This window comes from Borostomias antarcticus, assembly GCF_949987555.1.
Source record: "Borostomias antarcticus genome assembly, chromosome: 33".
NCBI lineage: Eukaryota > Metazoa > Chordata > Actinopteri > Stomiiformes > Stomiidae > Borostomias > Borostomias antarcticus.
This window is the reverse complement of record NC_140266.1, coordinates 4,737,610-4,752,609: the sequence shown is the minus strand read 5'-3', so window position 1 is coordinate 4,752,609 and position 15,000 is coordinate 4,737,610. Positions and strand designations below refer to the sequence as shown.

Genomic DNA, 15,000 nt, shown 5'->3' with positions numbered 1-15,000 from the left:
ATGTTTTGGTACCGGTACGTCATTGGGTCAATACCGAAATATCCATAATCTCATGGACCAACGGTGCTGCTATCGGCATTTAACACCTTCATTTCATGAATCCATGGAGCCACAATCGTTTGATTAATCAGCCAACAGCTGGCATCCGTCCCCTAATCATGACCAAGCTGCTGGTGACAGGCGATGACGTCACATTGTTATTGTATGTCTCTCCAGGAAGTAGGCAGTCGCCTACGCACAAAAATAACAACATACAACCGAAATAACAACATACGGCTACTGTTTCAAAATCAATTATTATTAATTATTAATCAAGCTACCAATTACTTCACACTGGAAGTGGAACGTTAACTTTGTTGTATGTATGCCTTGCACAATCTTAACAGGTAACAGTCAGCTAGTGGTCAGAACAGAGTGTCTTTAGCCTGCTTACATGACTCAATCACAGCTCAACACACTCTGCTGACTTGCACTGACTGGATCAGTCAGGGTTGCAGAATCCAGTCTTTTTTGAGTTTCTGGTTGATTTTGCTGGGCTACTATCAGCTGTCAGCTACACATACAAGACTAAACAATGATGAAATCAGCCCACACGTGATTAAATCATTAAAACACTCAGCTAAACTGCAGGTCACCCTTGTAATCTACAAAGTAGCAGGAGGAAAAAGTTGCTCAAAGTCCCCCTCCCTCTCCCGATCTCCCTCTCCCTATCTCCCCCTCCCTCTCGCTCCCTTTCTCTCTCCCTCTCCCTCTCCCTCCCCATCCCTCCCTCCCTCCCTCCCTCCCTCCCTCCCTCCCTCTCTCTGCACAGATAAGCATCCTCCTGGCTGGTTCTCAGTTTTAATGTGAGTGGTGAGGGAGAAGAGCCACGAGGAGCTTATATGTCCTGTAACGTTTATAATGACATTAACCGTCTGAGGATGTCTTCTTGTCTTCCACATGCGGCTGGCGCCTTCCAACACACACACACACGCACACGCACACTTACACACTTACACACACACACACACACACACACACACACACACACACACACACACACACACACACACACACACACACACACACACACTCACACACTCACACATTCACACATTCACATACACACACCTGTCGGTTAGTAATCTTAGTACCCAGAAGTTCCCGGCAAAAATGTCTCCGCCCCCACAGCCTGACTCCGCCCCCACACCCTGACCCCAGCCAGTCAGGATCAACCTATGCAGCAGGTGCTCCTAGTCACATGACCTCCAACTGATCTGAAATAATTTGTAACACTACACAGTGAGAGACACAGCAAGGATATGTAATTGTGAGTGTGGATTGTTCCAGGCGCACTAGAACGTTGTTTGTCTCAGCGTAGTGAACAATTGAGAACAATTAGGCGCTCAGTATTCCTCAGTCTAGCTGCAGCCAATCACTTGAGAGTTGAGTATCAGCTGACGTGGGTAATTGACTCTGCTACCTCTGTCTATTTCAGATTAGTTTAATATAAAGCATGTGCAGACAAGGCTGGGGAATCCCACCAGCCCAGATTCAAAGATGCATTGTTCCAACTCCCAGCCAGAACAATACATTCACACACTGAAGATGCTCACGAGCTGATGGCTGCTTGGGTTCTACACACTCCATATCTGAGTCTTGGGTTCTACACACTCCATATCTGAGTCTTGGGTTCTACACACTCCATATCTGAGTCTTGGGTTCTACACACTCCATATCTGAGTCTTGGGTTCTACACACTCCATATCTGAGTCTTGGGTTCTACACACTCCATATCTGAGTCTTGGGTTCTACACACTCCATATTTGAGTCTTGGGTTCTACACACTCCATATCTGAGTCTTGGGTTCTACACACTCCATATCTGAGTCTTGGGTTCTACACACTCCATATCTGAGTCTTGGGTTCTACACACTCCATATCTGAGTCTTGGGTTCTACACACTCCATATCTGAGTCTTGGGTTCTACACACTCCATATTTGAGTCTTGGGTTCTACACACTCCATATCTGAGTCTTGGGTTCTACACACTCCATATTTGAGTCTTGGGTTCTACACACTCCATATCTGAGTCTTGGGTTCTACACACTCCATATTTGAGTCTTGGGTTCTACACACTCCATATCTGAGTCTTGGGTTCTACACACTCCATATTTGAGTCTTGGGTTCTACACACTCCATATCTGAGTCTTGGGTTCTACACACTCCATATCTGAGTCTTGGGTTCTACACACTCCATATTTGAGTCTTGGGTTCTACACACTCCATATTTGAGTCTTGGGTTCTACACACTCCATATCTGAGTCTTCTGAGTTCTCCACACTCCATATTTGAGTCTTGGGTTCTACACACTCCATATTTGAGTCTTGGGTTCTACACACTCCATATCTGAGTCTTGGGTTCTACACACTCCATATCTGAGTCTTGAGTTCTACACACTCCATATTTGAGTCTTGGGTTCTACACACTCCATATTTGAGTCTTGGGTTCTACACACTCCATATTTGAGTCTTGGGTTCTACACACTCCATATTTGAGTCTTGGGTTCTACACACTCCATATTTGAGTCTTGGGTTCTACAAACTCCATATTTGAGTCTTGTCAAATGAACAGAGTACAGTGTAGCCTGGTTGAGACTACTGGTCATGCATGTGTTGTTGGGACAACTATGGATGTGTGTGTGTGTGTGTGTGTGTGTGTGTGAGGGGGGGGGGGTGTTACTATAGGTAACAGGAATAGTAAAACAAGAAGAATGCTCATTTGTGGGACACAGGGATGATCCTCACAAGTTTAGGGTTGATTTTAGGGTGAAAGGTTAGGGTTTAGGGCTTGGGTTACAATTATGGTTAGGGGTCAAAGGTTTAGGGTTCTGTTTCGGGGGGTTTCTGGGGTCATAGGGTTATGTTTAGGGGTTGGGGCTGGGGTTAGGGTCAGGGTTATGTTTAGGGGTTGGGGTCAGGGTTAGGGTTAGGGTCAGGCGCGTGCGTGTCTGACCTGTGAACTCCAGGTTGGCGGCGTCCTCCAGCAGCTGCTCCTTCATGCTGCTCAGCGTCTCCACGATCATCTCCTTCATCTCCTCCTGCTTGCGGCTGGCGATGGCCATGAGGGAGGTGAAGAGCTCCCCCTCCTTCTCGCGCGTGTACTCCAGGCGGCGCGGCGTGATCTGCAGGTCCCGCTGCATGTCGAAGGCCTGGGGAGGGACGGGGGGAGGGACGGGGGGGGGGGACCATGGGGAGGGAGGGGGGGGGGGGCGCCATCCAGGAAGCCTTCTGTTATAGAACATCTTGGCCAGGGACTACGGATGAAAATTAGCCTTTTGGCTAACTCTGGTGTATTTACTATTTTATGGTTTATTAATATGCACCGTCCCTTTTCAAATAAACTAAACTGAACCTGAAACTTACAGCAGGTGGATATGAGGCTTTTTCATAAAACTCAACATGGGTCACCAGGGATGACGAGCAATGCACCGTACAGCTCACACACACACACACACACACACACACTCACACTCACACTCACACACACACACACACACACACACACACACACACACACACACACACACACACACACACACACACACTCTCCCTCCCTGTCTCCCACACACACACACACTCTCCCTCCCTTTCTCCCACACACCAGCGTACACACACTCAGTCTCTGTCCCCTCCACACACACGCACACGTACACGCACACACACCTGGTTGATGAAGAGGTCCAGGCAGCGGCAGTGCACCTCGTTGAGCCGCGTGGCCGCCTCCACCTGCTGGCTGTGCAGGACGTTGCGGGCGAAGGGCACAAGGAGGCGCTGCAGCCTGTCGAACGCCTCTCCCAGCATGCTCTGGGGCGCCTGGGAGGGGGCGCCGCACGAGCAGTTCCCGGCGGGCGCGCTGAGGAAGCCCAGGGACAGCAGCTGCCTGTAGAGGGGGCTCTTCTCGCGCTCCTTGTCGGCGCGGCGGCCCGGCTCGGGCGACGCCTCGGGGGGCGTGGCCGGGACGCGCAGGAAGCACACGGGGAACGGCAGCATCTCGTTGACGCGGCGCAGCTCGGACGCCTGCTCGCCGCTCAGCGCGTCCTGGCTCAGGGCGTAGAGGATGATGGGAACCACGTTGCGCGTGCAGTCCTCCAGGGCCTCACCGATTGGCTGGACGCTGGGGCACGGCACCACCATGATCTTAGCCTCCTGGGACAGGGCAGAGAGCCGAAGGGAAGGGGGTGGGAACTGGGGTTAGGGGCTGTGGTCATCTCCCTACAGCAACAACAAGACGACAGACTAAACTGTGGCTACATTACTTATATATTATATATTATATATATATATATACTTATATATTATATATTATATATATATATATATATATATAAATATTTTCATTTCAGGAGGGGCGGGCCGTCCCTCCAAGGCAGCGGTTGGGGAAACACTGTACAGACTTATTTAACATAATGCTAATGAGTGTTAGCAGCATCTTTAGCCTGGCTCATCTGCTTCCATCAGCGTTAGCATTAGCCGCTTGGCTAAAGCAGTCAAACATGCACTGCCTCACATTTACCACATGTGAAACTTGTTTTTCATGAGGTTACTGGTGTTTCCCTCTTTGGACACAAATAACTTTTTACATAAACTGAATTTAGCAGCGTTGGTAGATTTGGTGAAGTACCGGTTTTCCCCGTCTGTCACTATGCCAACTTCCTCAAGTGGCCTGTTAGAGAGAAGTAAACAATAACAATGTGACGTCATCGCCTGTCACAGCTTGGTCATGGTTAGGGGACGGGTTCCAGCTGTTGGCTGATTCATGAATTCATAAATTCTGATAGCAGCACCGTTTGTCCATGAGCTTATTGATATTTGGGTATTGACCCAATGACGTACTGGTTCCCGATACCCATCCCTTTGCATTAGTGACACTATTGCATTAAACTGCTATATCTGTGGAGTGATGTAATTATATTTGGCAGGTAGGGCTGAACAGTTTGTATCACACAGACATTAGAACAGCCCCCTCGCCTATTAATAAACCATCCCGGCCTGGGGCCATTCTGCACGGACTTCTATTTTACTTCTAATACTTCTATGCATTATTACATTTTTCTTAAATGCACTAAATAAATTGAACAGAACAGGTTACTTGAAGCAACTCCTCTTTCTTAATAGTCTACACTAATAAGCTAAACATTAGCGAGGGGGTGAGGTGCAAGTATAAAACATCATTGTGAGGTGACAGGGACACAGTCTGGTTTCAAAAGGCTGTATCTAACACAGTTCACTGTACTTTCCAATTTCCTATACATGAAAAAGCATTTTTGATGTCATGGCCCCTTTAAGAGACTGACCGACATGAGAACTCTTTTAATTGCTGGGGCCACAATGTGTTATAGCTACAGTCATCTAAACACCGGGGTAAGTGCTTAATTCACGAAGGCCCCTGCTGTTGCACATGGTTCTCTAAATGTGTTAGTTTGGCCTGGCTTAGTTTGGCCTGGCTTAGTTTGGCCTGGCTTAGTTTGGCCTGGCTTAGTTTGGCCTGGCTTAGTTTGGCTTAGCTTAGCTTGGCTTAGTTTTATCGATTTCATACAGTGCTGGGTTCTATTCAGAGGGCTGGCTTGCCTTGCGGGCAGCAGATATACTCAGCTTCACGCCACACATGCAAACTCTTGACTCCTGACAACACACCTGTCATATATCACCCTCATACAACACACCTGTCATATATCACCCTCATACAACACACCTGCCATATATCACCCTCATACAACACACCTGCCATATATCACCTCCATGTACTGAAACAGAGTCAGACAAACACACACACACAAACAGCAAGCACACACACACATGACCATGACCATGACCATGCACACGCACACACGTGCACACACACACACACACACACACACACACACACACACACACACAGACACACACACACACACACACACACACACACACACACACACACACAGACCTGTGTGGGCATGGGAAAGGGTACAAGAGGGGAAGTTGGACTCGGGGAGACTAGATGTTTCTGACTCGGCTTTGATTAATTACAACAGCAACAGAAAAAGCTACAGAGGGAGCGTGAGAGAGAGAGAGAGAGAGAGGGAGAGAGAGGGAGGGAGAGAGAGAGAGAGAGAGAGAGAGAGAGAGAGAGAGAGAGAGAGAGAGAGAGAGGGAGAGAGAGAGAGAGGGAGAGCGTGAGAGAGAGAGCGTGAGAGAGAGAGAGAGAGAGAGAGGGAGAGAGAGAGAGAGAGAGAGGGAGAGAGAGGGAGAGAGAGGGAGGGAGAGAGAGAGAGAGAGAGAGAGAGAGAGAGAGAGAGAGAGGGAGAGAGAGAGAGAGGGAGAGCGTGAGAGAGAGAGCGTGAGAGAGAGAGAGAGAGAGAGAGAGAGGGAGAGAGAGAGAGAGAGAGAGAGAGAGGGAGAGAGGGAGAGAGGGAGAGAGAGAGAGAGAGAGAGAGAGGGAGGGAGGGAGAAAGAGAGAGAGAGAGAGAGAGAGAGAGAGAGAGAGCGAGAGAGAGACAGAGAGAGAGAGATAGGGAGGGAGAGAAAGAGAGAAGGGGGGAGAGAGATATATATATATATAGAGAGAGAGAGAGAGCATGATAGAGAGAGAGAGAGATAGAGGGAGAGAGAGAGAGGGAGAGGGAGAGAGCAAGAGAGAGAGCAAGAGAGAGAGAGAGAGGGAGAGAGATAGAGAGGGAGGGAGAGAAAGAGAGAAGGGGGGAGAGAGATGGAAAGAGAGGAATTGGATGGGGAGAAAGAGGGAAAGGAGAAGTGACTAGCACAGGGAGACAAAGGAGTCAGTCAGTCCCGTCTCCAACAACAAGAGCAGAGCCCAACTGATCAGTCTCTGGAACACAGAACGCCTGCAAACATTCGTTTACAACCAATCAAAACAAATAGAACGCTTGAATCGCCTTAATGCAGTCAATTTACAAGTGTGGTTCAACAACAGTTCAATATCTGATTTTCATTGTCATCTTGACTCCAAATTCAGAGAATGAACCATCACGTGCTACCCTCCCTGTACGTTATCTTTTCAGTCGGACATTTTCTACACGTCGAATGCTGTTATTAATTACGGTATGTTACTAATTACGGTATGTTATGCCGTCACTTAAAAGGACATGTTGTAATGATAGCGTACTTGGAGAGTGGATGCTAAAGATCTGAGCGCGCGTTGTTGGAAGTTACCAGGATGTCCTGTATGAACCGGGCGGAATGCAGTCTGCTGAGCTTAATGCTTCTCAAGCGCATGTGAGAAATGTGTCCATAGGGCGTAGGCGCCCGGCCCCGAGTCACTCTGTCCCTAGCATGTGAGGGGGGCAGGGGACCCTCGCTGGGGGGGGGGGGAGGACTAATTAGCGAGTTAGCACTTGCTTCCCCAGGCCAGCCTTAAGACCAGGGGGCCGTGCTTCTGCCAGGCAGGTGTGAAAGTCACAGCGGACCGAGAGCTCGCTTGCCTTCGTTAGCTGAGTAAACAACATCTGGCCACGCCGTGTCCCCGCGTCCCCGCTGGCCCTGGAGGCCTGTGACCGGACTGAGGCACGGTCACACGCTGGGACAAACACGCTCACTGGTGGGTGAACAAGGTTCAAGGGTACGGAAATTAACCTGGCCTACACCTGAGGGGTTCCTGAGGCTGGGTTTCTGAGGCTGGGTTTCTGAGGCTGGGTTTCTGAGGCTGGGTTTCTGAGGCGCTGAGTAAACATGGGTTGTTAGTGGCAGTTGGAGTGGGGAATCGAACGTTGTCTAATATCCGTTGAGTCCCGACTTCCTTCAAACTCGGCAGCTCACCTCACTGCCTTCTAGAACAATCTAGAGGAGAGCACAGGCAGAGCAGCCGTTAGAAAAATAATTTTGAAAGAGGGTGAAAATGAGGGAGGAAAATGGACTGAAAGCCAGCTATGACTCCCTCTCATAAACAGCCCTGGGGGAAAAGAGGATTCGGCCGTCTCCATGGCGACTCCTTCATCACAGAGCCGGGCTGGGGCTTTTCTGAGGCCTGGTCATGTGAATCGCACCAGACTGGGGCCATTACGTAAGGGGGGGTGGATCGCCCTGATAACTAGCTGCTCCCAGGGCAGTCTGGGGCCCCGCCTCCACCCCAGCCCCAGCCTCCACCCCGACCTCATCCCCAGCCCCAGCCTCCACCCCAGCCCCCGCCTCCACCCCGACCTCCACCCCAGCCCTGGCCTCCACCCCGCCTCCACCCCAGCCCCCGCCCCGGCCTCCACCCCGACCTCCACACCAGCCCCAGCCTCCACCCCGACCTCCACCCCAGCCCCGGCCTCCACCCCGACCTCCACACCAGCCCCAGCCTCCACCCCGACCTCCACCCCAGCCTCCACCCCGACCTCCACCCCAGCCCCGGCCTCCACCCCAGCCCCGGCCTCCACCCCGACCTCCACCCCAGCCTCCACCCTGACCTCCACCCCAGCCCCGGCCTCCACCCCCAGCCCTATGGGGCCCCGCCCCCATCCCTATGGGCCCCGGCCTCCACCCCGGCCCCGGCCCCGGCTCAGCCAGGCCTTTTGTTAGGAGGATTAAACACGACTTTTCCTTTCCGAGACCCAGCTGCACGTGACAGAGAGGAACACACACACACACACACACACACACCGACGCCAGTCCACCCGAGGACATGGGCCGTGTGTGTCCCAACTGGTCCGACACTCTGCGGTCGTTGTCACATCACCCTGTCCCATAGCGTCCTATCCCAGCACTCAGGGGTGGCTCAGCTCGTCAGCTGCTTGCAAGCAGCGTTTTATTTGGGATAATCCAGCTATAACCACCAATACAGAACCTAATTTCAACACCAAGAGGACAGAAAGAGCTCTGATAAAGCTTGGGCCTCATGTACTGCTCAGTAATGTGTGTCAGATAAGCCGTGTGTGAAGCAACGCTTCCAGCCTGGAAGAGCAGACGGAAAAAGTGACCTGCCTTGTTGCTTGGTCTGGTGCTACTGGACAGTGAGTGAGACCACATTCACATCGTAAACCACAGCAGGCGAACTCTTATCTAGCCATGTGGGGTTCTGGTGAGATACAACAACAGAAGCTCTGGCCTCCCTCCCTCCCCAGCCCTCCTCCCTCCCCAGCCCTCCTCCCTCCCCAGCCCTCCGCCCTGGACCGAGCCCCCGTCAACTACGTTGTGTCCTTCTCCACATCATGTTACCTGTAGCAGTGTAGCTAGCTACTCTATGCCCTGTACCTACCTGTAGCAGCATAACTACAGAGCGGCCTGGACCAACTTACAACAACATGGCCGGATGATGTACTGGGAGCAGTGTGACCCCTGCGTGACCCCCGCGTGACCCCGTACCTGTAGCAGAGGGTGGTGCAGGGTGACCTCCAGCTCGGCCAGGCGGTGGGCGGGGTCTTCACACTCCTCCTGGATCTCCAGGTCCTCCCGGGGGACGGTGTCCCAGCGCCCGCAGTGCGCCGCCAGCTGGTGGACCAGCTCGTACTGGCCGGGCAGCGCCAGGCTGAGGCGCGTCTGTCTGCCGTGGGTGAAGCACAGCTTCCTCCTCTTGCACACCGTGCCCTGGACCCCCCCGCAGGCCTCGCCGGCCTCGGGGCCCAGGGGGAGGAGCCTCTCCCCCAGCAGGCAGTTCAGGAGCTGGTAGCGCGCGGCGCAGTCCTGGCCCAGGACCAGGATGTAGGGGGCAGCGCCCACGGTGTTGTGGAGGAACTCTTCCTCGTGGCCGGGGAAGGAGATGCAGTGGAGCTGGCCTAGGAGACAGGGGGGGGGGGGGGGGGGGGGGGTGAGTGTGGGGTAGTACCTGGGGAACAGGGCGGGAGGAGGGGGTGGGGTAGGAGATGGGGAACTGGACTAGCCACAGTCAGGGAGCGGGTATCTCTTCCATAGTAAAGCATGACAATGTCAAGTAGCTCAAGGACCAGTTTGTAAAGTCCCCCAATATGTGTGTGAATCCTAGAGTTAAGCCAAGTCTTCTCTGGGCCAGTAGCTAGTCTTCTCTGGGACAGTAGCTAGTCTTCTCTGGGCCAGTAGCTAGTCTTCTCTAGGACAGCTAGTCTTCTCTGGGACAGTAGCTAGTCTCCTCTGGGACAGTAGCTAGTCTTCTCTGGGACAGTAGCTAGTCTTCTCTGGGTAGCTAGTCTTCTCTGGGACAGAAGCTAGTCTTCTCTGGGCCAGTAGCTAGTCTTCTCTGGGTAGCTTGTCTTCTCTGGGACAGTAGCTAGTCTTCTCTGGGCCAGTAGCTAGTCTTCTCTGGGACAGCTTGTCTTCTCTGGGACAGTAGCTAGTCTTCTCTGGGACAGTCGCTAGCCTGGGGGACCAGTTGATTTGAGGGCAGCGTTTCTTTGGGCTCCTAGCTGACCTCCCTCTCAGGTGAAGTGGTCATAATCCATCATGATACTGAGTCATGGTCCAAAGCAGTTCTACACTAACTGGGGCTGTACAGTACAGTACAGTACAGCACACACACACACACACACACACACACACACACACACACACACACACACACACACACACACACACACACACACACACACACACACACACACACACACACCTCACAACCTGTCTGTTCTCTCTCTCTTTTATACTGTTAATCTGGTATTACCCTACCTGGTATTACCCTACCTGGTATTTGTCTTATGACTGATTTGCACTCACTAGTGCCTTTATATCTGGTAGTAAGTGTTGAAGAACGTGAGTGAAAATGTCATGAGTATTGCGAAGGCTCCTGAGAGGCTGTGTGAATGTGCCCTGTCCGTGGTGTAAACACGGGAGTAGGGCCCGCGGCTCCACTGAGATCAGAAGGGTTTGGATGAAGAGCAACTATTTTCCATGCATTCCAACCATGGCGATTAGTCCGCTGGTCTGAATATAGTTCCCTTCACACAGATTAAAAGCCTGGTTCTGGATTTAAGGCCTGGTTCTGGATTTAAGGCCTGGTTCTGGATTTGAGAGCAGACGCAGAGGAAAGGTGTGAGCTGGCCTTCTCCTCCGTGTCATCGGTTAATAATAACTGCCCAATGAGGTCAGACACCATGAATTCCTCAGACACTTAATAATGGGACTAGTAATGAGTTTTATGTCCAGTGGGTGCGACCCTTTCAAGGCACTTTTTAGACTAGGATTAGGATCTAGCCTGAATACCTACAGGACACCAGTGCACAGTCCTACCCACGTTTCTAGGATAAATAGCCGAGGCTAATCTTGATCCTGGAAAATCCATCCAATTTGAAAGGATTCTTATTTCAGTTTGACTCAACAAACCACCCAAAAGAGTGCAGGGTTAAATAGTTTAGCACAGATAGGCCTGGCCTATATAGGCTATTATAAACCTGTGTGTGATTGAGGGAAGATATTGTTTAATTCCCATGAAATGTAACATTAGGGGTGTTACAGAAGTGTTAATATTCTTTGTAAAACTAAAACACAGTCCACACAAAGAAAAGCTAGCCTACTGACAGCAGCAGAGGATGAGGGTTTTACTAAGACAGGATCTATAGAGGATGAGGGTTTTACTAAGACAGGATCTATAGAGGATGAGGGCTTTACTAAGACAGGATCTATAGAGGATGAGGGTTTGACTAAGACAGGATCTATAGAGGATGAGGGTTTTACTAAGACAGGATCTATAGAGGATGAGGGTTTTACTAAGACAGGATCTATAGAGGATGAGGGTTTTACTAAGACAGGATCTATAAAGGATGAGGGTTTTACTAAGACAGGATCTATAGAGGATGAGGGTTTTACTAAGACAGGATCTATAGAGGATGAGGGTTTTACTAAGACAGGATCTATAGAGGATGAGGGTTTTACTAAGACAGGATCTATAGAGGATGAGGGTTTTACTAAGACAGGATCTATAGAGGATGAGGGTTTTACTAAGACAGGATCTATAGAGGATGAGGGTTTTACTAAGACAGGATCTATAGAACTTGCAACGTGATTTTCAGCCCTTTATTTCATCATTGTGGTTTCCTTTCTACCTGCTATTCCTCAGCAAACATCCTTCTCTGCATATCTGGTGCACTTTGTCAACTCATGCAGTTGAGAAAGGCCCTAGATACGCCTAATCTCTTAGCTTTCTTTCTAAATCCTAATGAATGCATTTTCTAGTTGAGGGCTAGGAAAGGAAATAACTTGACAGCAAAGCTGTTCCCCTCATATTCACCCTACCATCAATGAATAAAAAAGTGTTTATAACAGTTCAGATTCTCTATAGAAAGACTCTTTAGGTACATTTTTGTACAAATCTACCTCAAACATTTCCCTACCTCAAACATTTCCCTACAGGATTACACAAATCCTGTTGTGGCATGAATGAATGCATGAGCCAAATACAGTATAAACTTGCTTTAAGGTCATCAGTCAAGGAAAACAACCATATTACGCATGCAGTCATGTATCATCACCCTGACAGTACCAGTTATATATTAAATGGTATTATACAGACATGGACAGACACATGACATAGTACCAGTTATATATTAAAGTGTATTATCCAGACATGGACAGCTGATTGAACAGCAGTAGCATCCTTACCTGCTTCCAGGGCAGCTGCCTGGGAACTGACCGCAGACGCACACGCGTTACTGTAGTTCTGTCTGATCTCCCGGAAAAACAAGTTGGTCTCCTTCAGGTTCTTCTTGAGCTGTATGGTGTTTTTGTTGTAGCTGTTAAAAACCCGTGTTAGCTCTCGAGCTAAAGGAGTCACTTTCTGCAGATTCCCCTCCATGCTTTCAGGTTCTGACGGTTTTGTGCCCCGTAAAGATCACGTGACACAGATTGGAGATTGCTCCTCTTCGCACCCTGAGGTCGAGTGACCCCCCGAGTGACCCCCTGAGTGACCCCCCGAGTCAGTGACACGCAGCAGGTCACGGGGGTCAAACCATAGTTTATATCTTGACAGGTAACGAGTGTGACGTTAGGAGCTCGTCTAATCCAGCTGAGAGAGCCTTTTCACTACCGTTAAAAGAGTTAATCAAGCAACTTGTGGAGGAAAATCTCCACGTTATCAGAAGCACCGTGAATTAATCACTTGATTTATAACCGTCGTTGTCAGCTAGCTAGCATCACGCTACCGTGAGCTAAACTAGCTAACATTAACAAATAAACAAAGCCTCGCGTGCTCACCTTCATGCTTCCCGCTTTACTAACTACTTTCAAAAGTCGTCAAAAAGTAATTGAGACCAAACCATGAGCTGGTGGACAGTGTGACAAATTATACAATAGCAATGAAAGCTAGCTAGCTAACCTAACGGCCGTTACTGGTGTGTCTCGAGCTCTCGCGCAGTGCCAGGGTTACCTCAGCTAGCACTATGCTAACTAGCACTATGCTAACTAGCACTAGCTAACTAGCACTATGCTAACTAGCACTAAGCTAACTAGCACTATGCTAACTAGCACTATGCTAACTAGCACTATGCTAACTAGCACTATGCTAACTAGCACTATGCTAACTAGCACTAGCTAACTAGCACTATGCTAACTAGCACTATGCTAACTAGCACTATGCTAACTAGCACTATGCTAACTAGCACTAAGCTAACTAGCACTATGCTAACTAGCACTATGCTAACTAGCACTAAGCTAACTAGCACTATGCTAACTAGCACTATGCTAACTAGCACTAAGCTAACTAGCACTAGCTAACTAGCACTAAGCTAACTAGCACTAGCTAACTAGCCAGCAAACATGACCGGTATTCCCAACCAGGCATCGTATTCTGTACCCTGGCAGGCACTCATGCTCACCAGCTGCATGACCCCATCACCTCAACCCCTGTTCACGGGTAATAACGAGTGTTCACGGATAATAACGAGTGTTCACGGGTAATAACGAGAAAGATTTAAAATAGAAAGTTATGTTGGTTCGCTAGCTAACGTGCTAAAGCTATCCCAGATTCCAGGGCAGGGTTGGTTAGCTATAGCTTGCGATTTGGTCGGTTAAACTCAGGCAAAAGACAATATCCAATGTTGAGAAAAAGTTCTGATACAAGCTGGTTAGCTTGCTGTACACTCCAATCAACTTGTGCCCAAAAAGAAAAGAATTAAGAAAACAGGGTCAGTGTCAAAACTCCTGTCCAACTCCCATCGCAAGCCTGCCAGACGCAGTAACGCACAAATCAGTGCGAGAGTGAAGCCTTCTGGGATATGGAGTCACTCAATATTGTTGTAAAAAATCAGCCCCTCTAACCGATCCTTGCCCACGCCACTCTAGGATGTACTACAACGGGGAGATTATGGAAATGTAGCCTATATAATAAGAGAAATGTACATGTAGACAACTAAGACAGGAACTAGTTAAAGGCGTAGTTTGGCATTTACAGTAACATCATAAGTCATGTTATAAGGTTATTTATGTTCATATACAATGGTCCATATACAGATTTTGAGTTTTGACAGACTGTGCCGTTATTATAGTGCCCATGCCACAGCTAAGTAGCATATACGCCATGGATCTCAGCTATAATGGATCTCTATGGGCATACAGTATACCAGCTCAGTGGTTACAGTGTCTGTCCTGAGGTTGGGGGTTCAATCCCCGGCCAAGCAAAGACTATAAAATCTTGGCATCCAGGGTTGGATTGTGGGTAAGTCCCTGTGGCATACTAGTGTCATGTCCAGAGGCTGTACTGGTACATCACACCACTAAGGAATCAGGAGATAGACTCCTACGCCAAGTTCAGTAAGAGCTTCATTCCTGCTGCTATTCATGCCCTAAACACATGAATACCATCTGTCTATGGTCCAGCCGACGGTGTCTGTATGTCGTGTAGTGTGTCATGTTGTCACGTCATGTCATGTAACAGTCTGATGTTTCTATTTCACTTGTTGTCTGTACTGCGCTTTGACGTTTATGCACTGACTGTAAAGATAAGTTTCCCGAAAGGACTAAATAAACTAAACTAAAACTAAAATTGGTTCTCCAGGCTATTTCCTTACTTAATGGGCATAGATGCCCTCAGAGATCCATTAGTACTTCTCTGGGACATGAGCAATGAGCACTAGCACTATAAC

General features: G+C 49.3%; 1 protein-coding gene across 1 annotated transcript in view; it reads right to left on the bottom strand.

Annotated features, from left to right (window-relative positions):
• dstyk (dual serine/threonine and tyrosine protein kinase) overlaps positions 1–13,262 on the bottom strand; it is a 20,557-nt gene extending 7,295 nt beyond the window's left edge. The window contains exons 1-4 of the mRNA XM_084460602.1: positions 12,524–13,262; positions 9,323–9,732; positions 3,704–4,186; positions 2,994–3,189 (exon numbers count right to left, since the gene is read on the bottom strand). Of these exons, the coding sequence (XP_084316728.1) occupies positions 2,994–3,189; positions 3,704–4,186; positions 9,323–9,732; positions 12,524–12,716 (1,282 nt within the window). The 5' untranslated portion in view covers positions 12,717–13,262. The remainder of the gene's footprint in view (positions 1–2,993; positions 3,190–3,703; positions 4,187–9,322; positions 9,733–12,523) is intronic.
• Positions 13,263–15,000: the final 1,738 nt, after the last annotated feature.